Source organism: Diadema setosum, chromosome 4 (genome assembly GCF_964275005.1).
Source record: "Diadema setosum chromosome 4, eeDiaSeto1, whole genome shotgun sequence".
NCBI lineage: Eukaryota > Metazoa > Echinodermata > Echinoidea > Diadematoida > Diadematidae > Diadema > Diadema setosum.
The window spans coordinates 25270508-25287523 of record NC_092688.1 but is presented as its reverse complement, the minus strand read 5'-3'; the positions used below and the strand labels follow the sequence as shown (position 1 = coordinate 25287523).

Sequence of the window (17016 nt, the reverse complement as noted above, 5' to 3'; positions counted from 1 at the left end):
CAAAGGATGCACCATATTTCACCGATGCCTTTGGCTTTGCAGGAATCTTTTTGTGTCGCAGCTCCTCTTTGTTTTCCCCTTGGACGCCCATGTACCGCGGACGAGTTCTTCCGTGACAGTGTGATCACGCGTGAACACGACAGAAAATGCCTGTTTAAAGTCTACGGTGCTCCGATATAGAGATTGATGTCTTGACGGCAGCTTTATTGATGTTAAGCAAATATCTTACAAAGTTTGATACAAAAATATATGGTAACTCAAGGTTAAAAATGATAGAGGGGAGTAATGATATCAGATATATTTCCGAAACGTACAATTAAAGCATATATCAAGTAGACTTTACTCCAATAATTGAAGGTTTGCATTCGGCAGTAATTTGGGCGTAGTTTCCACGTGCAAAACCCTCATAGATTTACAACTGAAGTCAGTTGCACTGATTACCATCATTCTTTTCTATTTGAAGTAAGGTAAAATGTAATACACCTTAAAAAGAACGGAGAAGAGTGAAAAAATACTGTAGTAAGCTGAAAGAGACAGGCAAACTGTATTTTTATTGAAAGATTATCTGTAGTATACCTAGGAGAGTAGACTAGCATTTCTTCGGGCTCTGCGACGTGTTTTGATTGACATCCGATGCTCAGCCAATAAAACTTCGAGAGTTGACGACTGACAACTGTCATGCCACGCCCGGTTCCACGCCTCTATTCGGAGGTTTCTTACTAGACGTATTTTTAGTCAACTTGACTTCCACATCGTCGCGCCCTCTATTGACTGCCAATCACTGATTTAGGCTAAAAATACGTCGCCCGCTAGACTAGCCCTGGGGGGCGTTTCATCAACGAGTTCGTCGGAGATTTCACCGACAAATTTGCTATCAGCCAATCAGACCAAGGATTTCATTAGCTTTTAACAGTTGTCAGTGTAAATCCTTGCGTCTGATTGGCTGATAGCAAATTCGTCGGTGAAAACCTCCGACGAACTCGTTGATGAAACGCCCCCCCAGATGAGAAAAACTCTCCCCGCGCGGTGCACTTGGTAGTTATTATATTGCGCAGTGAATATCGCAAACAATGGCCCAGGGGCATGCGATCAAGGAGGTATGAGAGAACTCATACCTCCTTGGTGCGATCAGCTGTGTCTCGTAAAATGCGATTACGTGCATGTACGAGTGGTCGTCTACTCGTGATGCATATTCATTAAGATTGGTTACGTCTGCATATCAAATAGATGATGTCATACTACATTATCACGCTCGCTCTGGCAGGGTAGTCTGGACGATTTTTTCGGGAGTACCAATTGGACTGTCGCAATCAGCGGTTGGGCGCATTGTGTGGGTGCATGCATGATTGTGTATGCGTGTGTTATGCCCCAGTCACACAGTGCTTTACGATGGATTACGTCCGCCGCGGATAGATACGAATGAGTGGACGCAGGGGGACGCAGCGTGGACGCAGGCATCCGCAGGGACGTATGTAAACGTAACTGCCCGTAACTCATCCGTAAAGAAACGCAAAATGACGTCGCCGAACCTGCGAAATTTTGAAATGTTCAAAATTTCGCAGAGGGACGCCACGGACGCAAACTTACGCAAGTAACCGTAACCAAACGTAACTATCCGTAACTGAACGTAACTACCCGTGGCTTGGACGCATACCATCCGCAAAAGAATTTACCTTCCGTCCGTTTGCGTTCGCTTACGTCCACCGTAAGTATCCGAAATTAACCGCAAGTTAACGTATCACAACAGTTTCGTCCGCTTACGGATATTTACGGACAGCAACGGATGTTGCGGACAATTACGTCCTTCGACGTGGCCGTTTTCCTCTCGCATGGGAACACAGAGACTCGTGGAAAGGCACACTACTCCTGTTGCCAAGCTGCAGCGCCTTTACCTGAAGGAATGCTACAACACAGTCGGAGCGGTGGAGAGGCAGAACTGCATGGTCAAATTATATGAAATTTCTCCCACAATTAATGGTCATTTTAAGTGGCACCCATATACCATGTATACTCATGACATCGGTTGACTCTTGGTGCTGAACTTTTTTTCTTGTACTCTTCGAATGTATATTTTTCGAAAAAAGCGATATTTTGGGTAGGGGATGGGGTGACAGCATTTTATTAACTTTTCTGGCCGGGGGAAGGTGTGGGACAGGGGCAACTATATAAAATGAGAACGAATTTAGTATTTCTCTATAGTCTTACCCATGCACTTTACGCTCCATCGAATGTGTATTACATTTTTTTTTATACTACTACTACTACTACTACTGCTACTACTACTACTACTACTAATAATAATAAGGACAATTATAATATTATATTGTGCAGCTACTATAATAATATACTCTACTGCGCATTACAAAATGACATGCATACAAGAAATTCAAACAGAAAATACATTACTTCAAGAGATGACTTGATATTGTACTTGGGTGTGGGAGGGGTGTTTGAAGGTTAATTTGATGTCTTTTTTTTTCCTGTAAATCTTATAAGCATTGCTTTATCATAAATATCTCCTTAACATAACCCAGTAAGTCATGAATATCGCTGAACAACGACAGCGTAACCACAGTTTGTCTATTCCATGACTGCAAGTAATATTTTCTTACTCTAATGTTTAACTTTTCGATCTATATTGTATTTTATTTGTGGTATAGTGATGTTATATGTGACCCTGCACCACAAAACACACAAAAAGTCGCCACGCATGAAATTTTAGTTGGGAGCATGTTCTGAAAGAGCAGACTTTAAGCTTTAAAATGATGTATAACTCAAATCAAATAGACTAAATATTGGAAAGAATGCACACACTCAGAAAAAGAGTAAACTGAGAAAAGAGGCTCTGAAGTAGAGTGTCTATTCAAGCGCTTATAATCTTTATCAAGCCGTGCTGGTTATGCGATGAATGGGACAAAAAACAGGATGGAAACCACCGGAGTAACAACAATGAGGGGATTATCAGACTAAGCTGAAATTAATAATAATAATAATAATAATAATAATAATAATAATAATAATAATAATAATAATAATAATGATAATAATAATAATAAAAAAATAATAATAACAATATTACTAATAATGACAATAATGATAATATCATTAACAACAATAATAATAATAATAATAATAATAATAATAATAATAATAATAATAATAATAATGATAAGGCCTTATTTACCCAGGGTAGCCAAGTCAAGATCGGCACGGTTGACCCATTTCACCTATTTTCACTCCTCCCACAAAATCAGTGTGTGCTACTTTTTGTTCGTTTTGTGATGCACGGTCACATACATTCTTTACATTTATGACGTTTATTCATATCTGAGTTGCACAAACAAAATTCAGACTTCAAGTTCAAAATTTGATATATCTTTTATTATTGTAAAGTAAATTAAAGGATTACGATTTTTTCACAACTTGTACGTAATTCAATTTCAGTTTTCCCCAGTGTACAATGTAAGACAGTCCAAAATCTGATAACCTTGCTGTCATAATACACTGACTTAGCAGGGATCGTAAGAGAAAACCAAATTGTCCATAATTATTCATAGCAATCTGTAACTATCCGTAACTATCCGAAAAATGCATAACTCTCCGCAAGTGTCCAGAACTATTATGTGCCAATTCGTAAGAATATCCGCAAGTGGACGAAAGTATTCGCATCTGGTCGTATCTGTCCGTATCGCCCGCATTTTTTGCCCGCATGTTTTGTACAAATTTCTGGTGACGGCAAAGGATCCGCGGTGGTCCGCGGAAAAAAATGACTTTTTTGGACGTAACGCCAGACGCAGAGCATTATGTGACTGGGGCTTTAGTGTGGGGAATGCGGACGATTAAAATTGTCCAGTATCTGGACTAGAAATACAACTGCACGTGTCAGCGCTATCATACATCTTTTTCCCACTGCATTTTATTCAGTATTGCAAAATCTACATTTTGAAAGCACAACCCTGGGAGATGGATTATTATTATGCTGTAGTATCACTTGAACTTGTATTTTCGTTTTCTTTCTTTTTTTGTAGTTTTGTTATGTTCTGTTTAGTCTTCACAACAGCGTACATTCATTTGCAGGTTGTACGAAAAGCAAAACAAATGTAAACAAACAAAGATTTAATTCTTACACGAAGAGTGTGATATTTTCCGTATTTCTTAACGCGATTTGTCTTTTTATGGCTTGTCCATATTCGTCTCACCGCTTGAGCGAGGATATGGCGCAGTGATAAGCAAATGTTGTCATGATTATTTCAATGAAATCGGACATTATCGGGAGCTGCACAATAAATCGTCTCCCAAGTATAGCTAAACAGTCCTAAATGTTCATAGACACAAACAATCACTCTCTCTCACTTCGGCAATGAAATAAGTCACCGTAAAGTATTAATCTTTTATCTTTTATGTTCTTGTTATACCTAAATCAAAGGAAACCAATACCCAAAGAGAAATGTAGATTGAGTAAAAGCAGTACTTAACACTAGTAAAAAACATCAGTAAAAGTTTGAGGAAAATCGTAAAATCGATGCAAAAGTTAGGAATATTTAAAGTTTTGGCGTTAAAACCACTGGATGAGGAGACTACTGGAGGTTATGACGTCATGTGGACAACAGTTCGAAGAAAAAATGGAATTCAAATGGAATTCCACAAAAATTTAATCTTTTATAAAGATTACAATGATCAGGTATGTCTTAGAGGTCCCTTTTCATTTCTTGAAATCCTTTTCACACTCTTCACTTTCAAGTCTAATACCTTTTGAAAGGATGACACTACTGCTTTGAAAGTTAGCATTATTCATGGGAAGAATGTGTTAATAGATCATGCTCAATTTCAAGTCAATCTGATAAATCCTTTATTGTTGTTGCTTCGGTGATTTTACATCCTGTGATTTGTCCCTTTCATGGCACAGCCAGCACGGGTCGGTAACGATTAGGCGCTTGGATAGACCGTGTACTTCAGAGCCGCTTTTCTCAGTTCACACTTTTCTAGAGTGTGTGCTTTCTTTCAGAATTTGGGTAGGTTAGGGGAGTCCATTGGAATTGAGTTATTCATCATTTTAAAGCTCAGAGCCTGATCTTTCAGAATCTGCCCTTAACTAAAAACCCATGTCTGGCGACTTTTTGTTGGTTTTGTTGTGCAGGGTCACATATGTTAAGGGTATAATGAAAATTATTCCTCCTGCTTTCTTATATAATGGTTGATTAAGTGCTCATTCATTATGTTAGTCTCCTCATCCAGCGGTACCAACGGCAAAGCATTAAAAATTCATAACTTCTGCATCGCTTGTCCGATTTTCCTCAAACTTTCACTGATGTGTTCAACTAACATGACTAATGTTGCTGTATTCACTCAATCCACACTTCTCTTTGGCTTTTGGGTTCCCTGAATAAAACATAATTTTGTATTAATATTCAATATCAATCGATAGCTGACAAGTTCCTCGAGGAGTGCTCATTGACAACCATCGAATGTCCCTCGAACCAAGTTGTTAGACTGAAATGCCGAGGTGAGAATTTGCATGAAAATTATGGTTTATATTGGGAGAGTTTGGAGTTTTATGGCACGGCTTATCTAGCGACGTGTCTAGATCAATGTCTGGAAGCACAATTATCATTAGCATATTATAATGCCTCTTTCGGGTTTGATAGATATTTCCATTCTCAGTTTCGGATTCTTTAGTTTTCATAACTGAGGTATTTGGAAGTGTTTATTGAAACCTTACGAATTACATACAGTCAAAGATAAATTTGATACTTTAAAATTATCAAGAAGAATAAATATTGTTTGCATTACAGTATGACTCTAGCTTTAATTTTGGGTACAATTTAAATGTAGCTTTCAAGCCACTAACATGATGTAGTGGATCCCCTTTTGCTCCGCTCAATAAAGTGTGTCTCATTGCACGTTACCAGATCTTTCATTGGCACATGTTTGATTTTTTTTTTTTTGCCACCCACACATACTTGATTGAAAATAAAAAAAAAAAATCTTAGTGGACTTAGATCACAATTTGATGAGTTCCAGTAATTATTGATTATTTCTTAATGGTTTGTGATTACTATGTCATTGTATATTGACACACATTGGTGGTAGCATAATGATGCATGAGTTGCGTTCACAGTGATTTAGACCCCGTAACACAGTGCGGGGCTGGGCCGAGCCGCGGCCGAGCCCAGCCTCAATTGCGGGGCCGAGCCCCGCAATTTTGTCCGTTTACACTACCGGGCTCGGCCGCGCTTTTAATTCAAACCTTTCAATATTTTGTCGTAGTGGCGTTGTGCTTGTAAACAAACGCAATTTGGTAAAGTCTGGTTTTCAGACCCTTTGCCAACTGGATTCCGTAGCGACGAAGTTGCCGTTCGGGCAGAGGCCTTTGCCGAAGGAAAAATCCTTTGCAGGACAAAACCACCTTAAACTGTACTAGTTTTCGACGTTGAGGGGGTTAATACCGAAATAGTATAGGCAGAGGGTTTGGAAGCCAGACGAAAATATTGCCCCGCATTTGACCCAGTTTACGTTTACACAAGGACCCCGTTTACAGTGCGAGGCTCGGCCGCGGCTCGGCCGCGGCCGAGCCCGGCCTTTTTTCAGCGTAAACGCAAATTGGGCCAAATGCGCGGCCAATTTTCGTCTGGCTTCCAAACCCTCTGCCCGAACTATTTCGTTATTGAGGATATTAATCACCTCAACGTCGAAAACTAGTATAGTTTAAGGTGGCATTGTCCTGCAAAGGATTTTTCCTTCGGCAAAGGCCTTTGCCAGAACGGCGACGTCACGGAATCCAGTTGGCAAAGGGTCTGAAAACCAGACTTTACCAAATTGCGTTTGTTTACAAGCAGAGCGCCACTACGACAAAAATATTGAAAGGTTTGAATTAAAAGCGCGGACTAGCCCGGCAGTGTAAACCGACAAAATTGCGGGGCTCGGCCCCGCAATTGAGGTTAGGCTCGGCCGCGGTTCAGCCCAGCCCCGCACTGTAAACGGGGTCTGAGAAAAGGCCGGGCTCAGCCGCAGCTCGGCCGCGACCGAGACCACCTCCAGAGCGTGGCCAAATGCGCGGCCAATTTTGGCCTCGCATTTGGCCTTTTGCGCGTTTACACTGAACTGAAGGTGGCTCGGCCGCGGTCGAGCCTCGCACTCTAAACGGGGTCATAGTCTTCATTCACAATGCGTAATGAACGTGTATGAGCGATACTTTGAATAAAAAGAAAAGCTTAGCTTGATTTACTTCCTGCCTTTATATCAACACATGCTTTTCCTGTGACTCAGACCCACAAAATACTCAGAGGTCCAACTGATTGATTTCCGGTAAGTCCTGGAATATACATTCCGTCCATTTAGGTGACGTGGCAAATTTGGTGTTTCCCTACATAACTACTCCTTGTAATGTTTGAAAACGTTCATAATCACAATAGTTTATTCCTGGTAGTGTGTCATCTCGCTTGTATGTTGTATCGTATCCATGTAGAACCTGCGTTTATTGGTTGCTACAAAGGTGTCGGACAAACACTCCAGTCTCTCTTTTCACACAATGATGAAATTCACGTTCATTCTGAAGACGAATGCATATCTACCTGTCAACGAGTGTCCGGAGGCCAAGACGTTGCTGTCGTACATCGAAGGTCGTGTGTGTGTTTGCAATTAGAGGAATTTGCAAACTTTATTACTGGCGGAAGATATTCCCACAACTGGACCTGTCCCAGCCAGACACAACTTGACTCCGACCAAGTTTTCTTTACAGCATTTAATCGTGAGTTAAAAACTGTGACTTCCCAGCATGACTGTTCTCAGAACAAATTCCATGACTGTTTTAAAAGGCAAAGATGAGTGGATAGAAGGATCAAAATGATAACTCTGGTATCGGTTCTATGGCCTTCAGAGCTACTATTCGCAATTGCCGTTAATGCCATAGATAAGAAATGCTATACAAGGGACAAATTTGTGACTTTAATACCAATGAAGCAATCATATCTTCTTACTAACAACGCTGCAAATACTCTTATAATACGTCAATTATAATCAATATCAATAAAATCAATATCAATTATAGGCATGAATAATTGATAGTGACTGCAGAAACTTCTAGCATTTTTTTTTCTCAGAAGTAAAACGTTTACCCAAATAATCTTCGAAATCAGAGATGAGCAGATGAAGAGTTTGTTCGCAAAAACCGATAAGTCCATATTTGTATGATGTAGTTTAAAATACCTTGAAGTTAATTTTTCAAAAAAATTATCATTTATGCTAAACTATGCAAATTCATGCATAACGATGCATGAAATCAGACTGTTTGGCATAAATCGCAAAATAAAGCTCAAAACAGGCACATTTTTTGTGTAGATATTCTTTCTAGTGTCCTTTTTGTGACAAATTGTGATATCAGAAAGTATTTTATTGTTTTCTTGAATTTCTTATGTACATCTTTGTTTTTTTTTTTCGACTTTATGTTTTTCACTGTTTTTTTGATGAAATTTGTCCGTGATATCGCTCCGAACAAGAAAATATGTTATTCATTGACTTTAATCAATAAACCCTCAAATAATCATGCTTTTATGAAATTTGCCTGTAAGCACAGTTTGCATTGAAATTCACGTTTTTGAGCAATTTTTGGCCCGACATGCATGTACATATTTATGGGTAACTTCGGAACCGCGCGCCCGGGCGTCGCAAATTTGGTGTCAAAAGATGCGAGAGACTCGAAAGAAAAAAGTCATGAAACATCGCAGCAATAGCTTTTTGCGATTACGATACATCAAGCGGAACGTCGAGGGGGCCTAGTTAGGCTTAAAATGTATTATTTTGTACTTTATGACAGAGACCGTACTTCAAAATCTTCAAAAATGGACTTATCGGTTTTTGCGAACAAACTCTTCAGATATCGTTGAACGATACCAACAGGGCAAACCAGACAACTCCTGAAAGATTACCAGTGAGTTATTTTGCAACTCCTCATGTTGGTATTTTCCCTTAAACATAATTCATGGGGTTTACGTGAAGATCAGCCGTTTTGTTTCTTCTTCTTTCTACAGTGTCAGTCGGGTTCTGTAACCATCCAGGCAATGTGTCAAATGGTCAATGGAACTCCAACACCACTAACTTTGGGTCCGTAATAACTCTTAGCTGTGGCGAAGGTTACGTCACCAATGGTAGCAAGACATTGCAGTGTCTATCTCTACCTGGAAAGTCGACCTACTTTCCTGTCTGGAACGATACAGTCCCATGCCGTGAATATATCTTTCTTACAAACATGTATATTCATAAAACTCCACCTTCTAAAGTCATTCTCCCTCAATGCAATTTAGCACACGTATCTCTGTGGATGCACTCTTAAAAAGAAAAGGGTAAATCAATATTTAAAAGGGCCGAGGAGTGACAGCGTTTTTGAAATGTTGTAATCACCCCTTTTATCCAGCTGAATCGAACAGTTAGATGTGCTAGATACAGCAAGAAAAGGGGTGAATGCAACATTTTTAAAACGCTGTCACTCCTCGCCCCTTTTAAAACGCTGATTTACTCTTTTCTTTTTAAGAGTGTGTATCTGAATGTAAATGATTACACACACAGAGTATTTCGTCGCTTTCACCAGTTTCCTATTCTTGAAAGAGAAACTTTTTGAGCGTATCCTGACGAATGCCATAGTAAGATAATGTTGGATCTTGAAGATGATGCATGATGTATCAAATTATGGTATACCTCTCGAACAAGTAAAAAGTGATAGAAAACCCTATCTCCGCGAACGTTGCGTCAAGTTTGAGTTACAATACAAGGGCTAACTTTTCACTTCATACAACCAAGACAGCAAGAGGAAACTCGATTCTAATCCCTACGCTTTTCTTTTTTTTTTTTTTTTTTGTCGAGCAGGACAATTTCATATCCTATCGGTTAAAGCAAGGAGGTTTTATACATGGAGTTCCAACTGGCTGTAATCATTCAAACAGTTGTCAGATTTCTATTCATGTACAAAAGAATTCCCCAGGTGCACATGTGCTTTTGATGATCGATGTTCCAAGCCGCCCTCTTGCTGAGCAACATGAAGATTCATTTTGAACGTGATCATAATGTTGGCCATATCTTATCTTATCTTGCTTATCTATTTATTAAATGAAATGAAATTTCACTTAATATTGCTTATCTAATTATTAAATGAAATGAAATTTCACTTAATAATAAAGCATGTAAGACAAAAGTCAATTCCGTTCAGAAATTTGCGCAAAAGTGTAAATCAGAGCTGTATTATGTGAAAATGTTTAAAACTATACCATCCTGGCAAGCTGGTTTTATCACTTTTCGACTTAATTTCTCCAAATGAAACTGACATGTAATAATCTTCAAGTATAATTCTTTATTGATAGATAATCAGATTAGTGCCCGCGTATGTCCAGTCGAGCAATTTTCATCTTCATCTCAGCACTTTTTTCCTCAATTTCTGTTCATGCATCCTCGTGTCTGTACCACCAAGCTTTTATAAGAAGGCATAGCGAAAAGTAATTACCATCACAAAGACATATCTTCCTTTGAAAGTGGCTGGTGATTAGGCAATAGGCGTTTTCACATCAGCACGATGTTTCGAAATAGCGCGCTATTTTCTGACTTGGGAAATTAAACCGATCACGAAATAGCGCGCTATTTGATAATGTGAACACAAATTAGCGCGCTAATTGATCGAAAAAAAATTCTCGAGTCCGACGCGGGATATTTCGGAAATAGCAGGATAATTAATGCGAACTAGCGCGCTATTTGATAATGTTCGGGCTGATGTGAATAGGAAATGAAATAGCGTGCTAATTAGCGATCGCGAAGAATATCTCGAGCTTGCATTTTTATCGGGCTGATGTAAAAACGCCTATGATGGAGACACGAGTCAATTATCTTCGTATCGGCGCGGCTAATCCTGTTTGGCACATGCTTCAAATATTTTTGAGCGGCGGCTTCGAACATAGATCAAAGGGAATAACTCTGTTGTTACTCCATCTCTTCAACCTCCTTGGTTAAAGGAAGCTCTTAATTCCCATGAAAAAGATAGAGAATACGGAAAAAAATATGAAGAAGGACGGGTGAAAGTATTTGATCCTGCATCACAAAACCAACAAAACGTCGCAAGACATGGATTATATTACATCTATGTGACTTTTCTGTCAAACAAAATGGCATTCATTGACAGATCTTTTCTTCTTATAAACATAATTTGTATTTTGTTTTTGTTTTTGTTTTTGTTTACAGAAAATACACTACAAAATGTTACACCCAGCACCAGCACTAGAAATAGTATAGACTACAGTAATAGCGGTGAGTAGTAATACGTTTAAAACCAGCCAAAATGTACACTGCCACTCTGTCTTCCTGTATAGGATGATAAGTGATAATGAAGCATCTGCAGTAAAAATAATGAAAACAATGATAATAATTTGAATATTGATGTAGGTAGGATCTTAGTACTTACAGTGTCATATTTTCATTCTTTTATTTTCATAAGCTGCGGACAGCTATGCTTCTCAATGGCCAACGACAATGAAAGAAACAACCGTCGTGTCTCCTTCAGGTGATGAATAAATCTAATCTCACCATGCTTATGCTTGCGTTTTCTGCCATAAATACAATTATGCTGCTGCAATAATACATTGACAAAAATAGTGACAAATCATTCTTGCTGTCTTGTTTGTGAAAAATTTAAGTGTGAGCCATTTTCCCATCATTTTGTAGCCCTTATTGCATAGGTAAGGTTCGCGGAAATTGGACCTTCTTTTCCTTATTATGGTTGGTGAGGCATATGCAGCAGGCATCATTTTAAAGATATATATAAATATATGTACATATACATATACATAATATGTGACCTTGCACCTCAAAACAAACAAAAAGTCGCCAGACATGGATTTTTAGTTAAGACCATATTCTGAAAGAGCAGACTTTAAGCTTTAAAATGATGTATAACTCGAATCAAATGGACTCTCCAAACCTATCTAAATATTGGAAAGAAAGCACAAACTCAGGAAAAGTGTGAACTGAGAAAAGAGGCTCTGAAGTACAGTGTCTATTCAAGCGCTTAATCTTTACCAAACCGTGAAGGCTGTGCGATGAATGGGACAAAAAACAGGAAATAAACCACCAGAGTAACAACAATGAAGGGATTATCAGATTAAACTGAAATTAAGCATGCCTCATTAACACATTCTGTCCATAATTAATGCTGTCTTTCAAAGCAGTAGCACTATCCTCACAAAAGTTATACGAGTTGCAAGTGAAGAGTGTGGACAAGGTTTTTCAGAAATGAAAAAGGGATTCTAAAGAGACACCTAATCACACTATTCTACCAAAAATGTTCGAGATAAACTGCTAACAAAAACCCACACTTTCCTGCCCATTTTATGATACCAAATTTTAGCATAATGTGAAAGAAGACCCGCTCTTTCAAAAAATATGAAAAAGTCAAGTTCGGCTAGGTTGACCAATTTCATTTATTTTCAGTCCTCACGCAAAATCAGTGTGTGCGACTTTATGTTCGTTTTGAGGTGCACGGTCATATATATTATATATATCTATATATGTGACATATTTAAATATTAAATTATATAAATTTAAATGAAAGTTCATGATATGAGATTACATGTTATTAATGGCCACATTAAAGAAGAAGGAGACACTGAAGCAAAAAAAAAAAAAAAGTGACAGAGAAAGTGATAGCAAGTCACGATGTCCACTGTGCACAAAAATACGGCTTTTTTTGTAATGCGCTTTCCTTAAACAGGGGCTAAAAAGCAATTGATATTGGTTGATTTCATCAGACTCTCGTGGAGACGTAACTATTATTATTGAAAACTCCCATTGGTATTTATGAAATGGCATTTTCTAAAAACAAACAAACAAGCAAACACACACTCACAAATCGATAAGGGTTAATAGCGTGCCATTGCAACCAAAACAGCCCTGCCGTTTCGCAAAAAAAGGTCTAGTCTAAAATGAATATTGATTAAGTATAATTTTTCTTGTAACCTCGTTATTGTTTTATAATTTTGGTAAGTCTGAGTACTTTGCCAACATCAGATGATCTTTATAGGCTAATTATAATTTTGATTATGCGCCATTTAAGCTTTTCTTCAAGTTTGTGAGGTTGTACAGAGGTAACTACGTACAATACTGAAACCAAGCTAATTTTCTTAATTTTCTCATGTCATTCTATCTTGAAAGCGTATGGTAGCTCGCCAACAGCAAAATTAATAATGCAATGATTCGTATACTGGCATGCATGCTACAGGAATCAAGCAATTAACAATTCTTGCCAGGTTATGAAATTGAAATATCTATTTTTGCCAATCTGATTAACAGCAGCAGATATCTGTCTGTAGTCATTGTCAAGAGAAAGTCCTTACGAGAGAAAGTTATTGTTCAGTCATTCATTCACTTCCAAGGTAACAACGGGATAACTAAACTACTTTGTCCTTCAGACCTCCGATTATTACGTACATCCTGGGAACCCTTTTCGGAGTTGTCTTCGCTGTGCTTGTCATACTATCGGCTTGGCGCAAACATCAGCAGAAAAGGTGACTTTTGTGTAAACTGTAGGGAAGTGGGTGGTGAATTATTTGATAGTCATCAAAATATATAGATGATTAACATTCAGCAATGTGTGTGCGTTGCTAGGAAGTATATGGATGCTTTATTGCTGTTGTATATAGATATCCCTTTGTTGTTCAGAAAGTGTGACGGGTCATCACGGAAAAAAACAAACAACAACAAACAGGTCGCTAGAAAAAAATTCTGATTTTGTAATTGCTTTCCGCTGGAATCGGAGAGTTCAAGGAATAGATTTGTTTCTCAGAATTCGCGGAAAGTCACCATGAAAACAATTACAACGGCGACCAATTAATAAGCTCAATTTTTTAATAGAACGTGTTATTTATTCAGGGCCTATTTATTTACTTATTTGTTGGCTCTGTAGCCGTTGTAAGATGTCACGAAATCTCTATAAATAAATCAAAGTGTCACATAGAAGAGAAAGCACCTGTGCTAGTATTGCATGCTTCAGTCCATTGAGATGTTCTTCTGGTGATGTGTAGCAACATAATAATTGTGATCAAAGTTATCTAAAGAGAAGAAGAAAGATCAGAACTTACACTAACTTGGCCTATTTTATGTACTACAACTGTTATAAATTCTTTGTGGTACGTGTATTTCATTTTTATGATGATAGTGATATAACAATAATGATTGTAAATTTATATTGCGCAGTTTCTTTGAAGCATAGAATACTCAACGTGGTATGACAAAAACAAAAATCTATTCTAAAAATCTAAAAGTAAGACAAACTAATTCCTAACTGAAAATCCTACAAAATAATGAAATTGTGACTTTAAAGAACTAATAATTGCATAATCATTCAAATTCATAAAAAATTTGATATCTGGGAAACATGCAGACATGTATTGGACCACGACTATGGGAAACTTTCCTGAAACATGTGTTTTAAGAAGATTTTTGAAACTGTCGACTGGTGATGTATGTCTGATTGAGAGAGAGGAGGAGGTTATTCCAAAGTCTTGGTGCAGCACTAACGAAAGTACGGTCTCCTGATGTAACTTTCCTCTTGCACCGTGGATGACTGAGGAGCATGATATCATTTGACCTACGAAGCCTGTGTTAGAAAATGTTAGAGTTGCAGGAATCGTGTATCACACCTAGTTTATTAGAGCAACAGTAAAATGAAAATATGATTTTTTTTTAAAACCATATGTTCAATTGCAATGTTTTCTACAGTAACATCCCCTGCAGTTTAAATGTATGAATTCATTAACATGTTCTAAGAAATATTGTTTCCACTCTTTATTTATGGAATGTTATTCGTAGGCGTCGACAAGTTTCGAGTCATTCGAAAGTCCTCTCCAGTGAAGGGCTGTCGAAGCTGGATCCGCCAAACACTTCCACTCATACTGAAGGCACGGGAGATCACGGAGGCACTTCATCTCATCCAGAGAACACGTATGAGAACCGTGGAGCGGTAATGACATACAAATTACGTCTTTTAAGTTACAGTTTCGATTTTAGAATTTCACTGTACGTATGTGTGTGTGTGCACGCGTGTGTTCTATGGAGTTGAGCCCAGGCTTGAAAAGAAATATAAAAGAGGAAACCCTCTTCAACTTTGTTTTTCTTTAGAAATTAAGAGCGCAGAGTGGCGGTTGTGAATGGAATTTGACCTTACATGAGACAGTATCGAGTAACCTGAAAAAAAAATATTCTCAAGGTTATCCAAAGAAAGAAAAATCCACAAAACAGGTAATAGTATTTCCTTACAAGGGTGCACATCTTTAATTTAAATTTTGACCTTAGAATCATTGCCTGAGAGCAGCAGTAGCTTTTAGCAGTTTTCGTGGATCACAACACTTCTGTTACAAGTAAAAATGTGTATGAACTCTGTGTTAGAAACTACGGATAGCAGTGCCTTTGATCGCTACCTTGACATAACCATGCGTAAAACATTGCTACTAAAAGCCCGAAGGTTTACGTTTATCTGTCAGTGAATTAAGTGTAGTTGCCTATTAGTTTTAAATGCTAACTTAGTCCACACACAATCGTTGACATTAGTTGATTCACTGTACTAGAATTGACCCTATTTTTCTCAGTTTTTTTTTCTGTAAAGTGCTTTTTCTATGAGTTTGATGATGTGAGAACGTGGAAGCTTGATTAGTAATATATCGTTCTAAAGTATAATATACTAACCTTTTCACAATATTATTGCATGTGATATACATGTCTCGTGGCGACTTTGTGCGTGTTTTATTACATAGGGTCACATGTCACCGAACCTGTCCCTTGAAACTACAGTGAACAGCGGGAGAGGTATTGAAAGTTCAACTGAAACTGGATCACGTTCTTCTTATGACGTCATACACCACCTTAAACACGTTCATGAGTGTACAAATGAGGCCGCGGATAACACGAAAACACTATACATGGAAATGTCAGGTGCAGGGAAGAAGGGGAAGAAGAAGGTCGTAATTCTTCAATCCAGGCATATCAGTGAAGAGGAAGAAGATGTTGATGAAGACGGCTACCTCCTTTCCAATGTTAGTCTGCACAGAGGTATAAGATTTCAACCTGCAGTAAGTCAAGATTCGAAAGAGCCTCGTGGCATTGACACAGTATTACCCTGTGGTAACAAAGTCGGCACAGCATTATCTTATCAGCCCACAAGAGCTGCAGGTGACACTAGTCAATCTGAGAACGTGCAATCGTCAATTTACCATGAAATTTCCTCAGCTTCTGACCAATCTGCAGCTATTCCAGAACCGAAACACTCTCCTACTTACTTGCATATCGAAGGAAATTACGAATTAGGTCCTTATGCGATGACCCTGAACGACCCTTCATATTCGGTATCTATCTATCCTAGCACGTCAAGAGAGGAGCATGAAGTGGATGAACATGGCTATCTCGTTTTAGAAGCAGATACTGATGGGAACATCAATGATTGTTTTGAGAACCAAAACAACTTATTGCCCACAAAAATAGTTTTGTACAAAAGCACAATTTCCCCGAGAACAGAAGATCACTTCAATTCAACAGTGTATGACAGTATTCCTGATGAACCAAAACTCTAAAGACGCTCTTATACTGATAGCTGTATGACAACTGATGTCACAATAAGGACGGAATTACGATGTGTGATGTTCGTCATTCCAAATGTTTGTAATACCGAAATGTTTGTTTTTCCAAAAAGGGAATAGGGTTAAATAATCTGTACATTTGTGGAGTAATTCAGAAGGTCGTTAATCTAAACATTTTATGAAGCTTGATGTTTCGAAGGTTCGTTAATCAAATTATAAAAAAAAAAGGTTCTGTATTAACGAAACTTGTAACTTATATTTTGGTTAAAACCATCTGTGAATGATTCCTCACGGGGTAATAGGGAATCATAGGGGTTGGACCATTAAATGGTCTCGGAGTATAAATTCAAAGTATGACATATAATGTCATTGTAATTGTGTTGTACAATGTATATGAAATTCCCTGGTGCAAATATCA

At 38.1% G+C, this 17016-nt stretch overlaps 1 protein-coding gene across 1 annotated transcript in view; it reads left to right on the top strand.

Annotated features, from left to right (window-relative positions):
* LOC140227970 (uncharacterized) overlaps positions 1 to 16592 on the top strand; it is a 37345-nt gene extending 20753 nt beyond the window's left edge. The window contains exons 3-12 of the mRNA XM_072308352.1: positions 5426 to 5503; positions 7466 to 7747; positions 9027 to 9221; positions 9615 to 9635; positions 11218 to 11283; positions 11471 to 11536; positions 12920 to 12941; positions 13440 to 13535; positions 14839 to 14989; positions 15780 to 16592. Coding sequence (XP_072164453.1) covers positions 5426 to 5503; positions 7466 to 7747; positions 9027 to 9221; positions 9615 to 9635; positions 11218 to 11283; positions 11471 to 11536; positions 12920 to 12941; positions 13440 to 13535; positions 14839 to 14989; positions 15780 to 16592 — 1790 coding nt within the window. The remainder of the gene's footprint in view (positions 1 to 5425; positions 5504 to 7465; positions 7748 to 9026; positions 9222 to 9614; positions 9636 to 11217; positions 11284 to 11470; positions 11537 to 12919; positions 12942 to 13439; positions 13536 to 14838; positions 14990 to 15779) is intronic.
* The last annotated feature ends 424 nt before the right edge of the window (positions 16593 to 17016 follow it).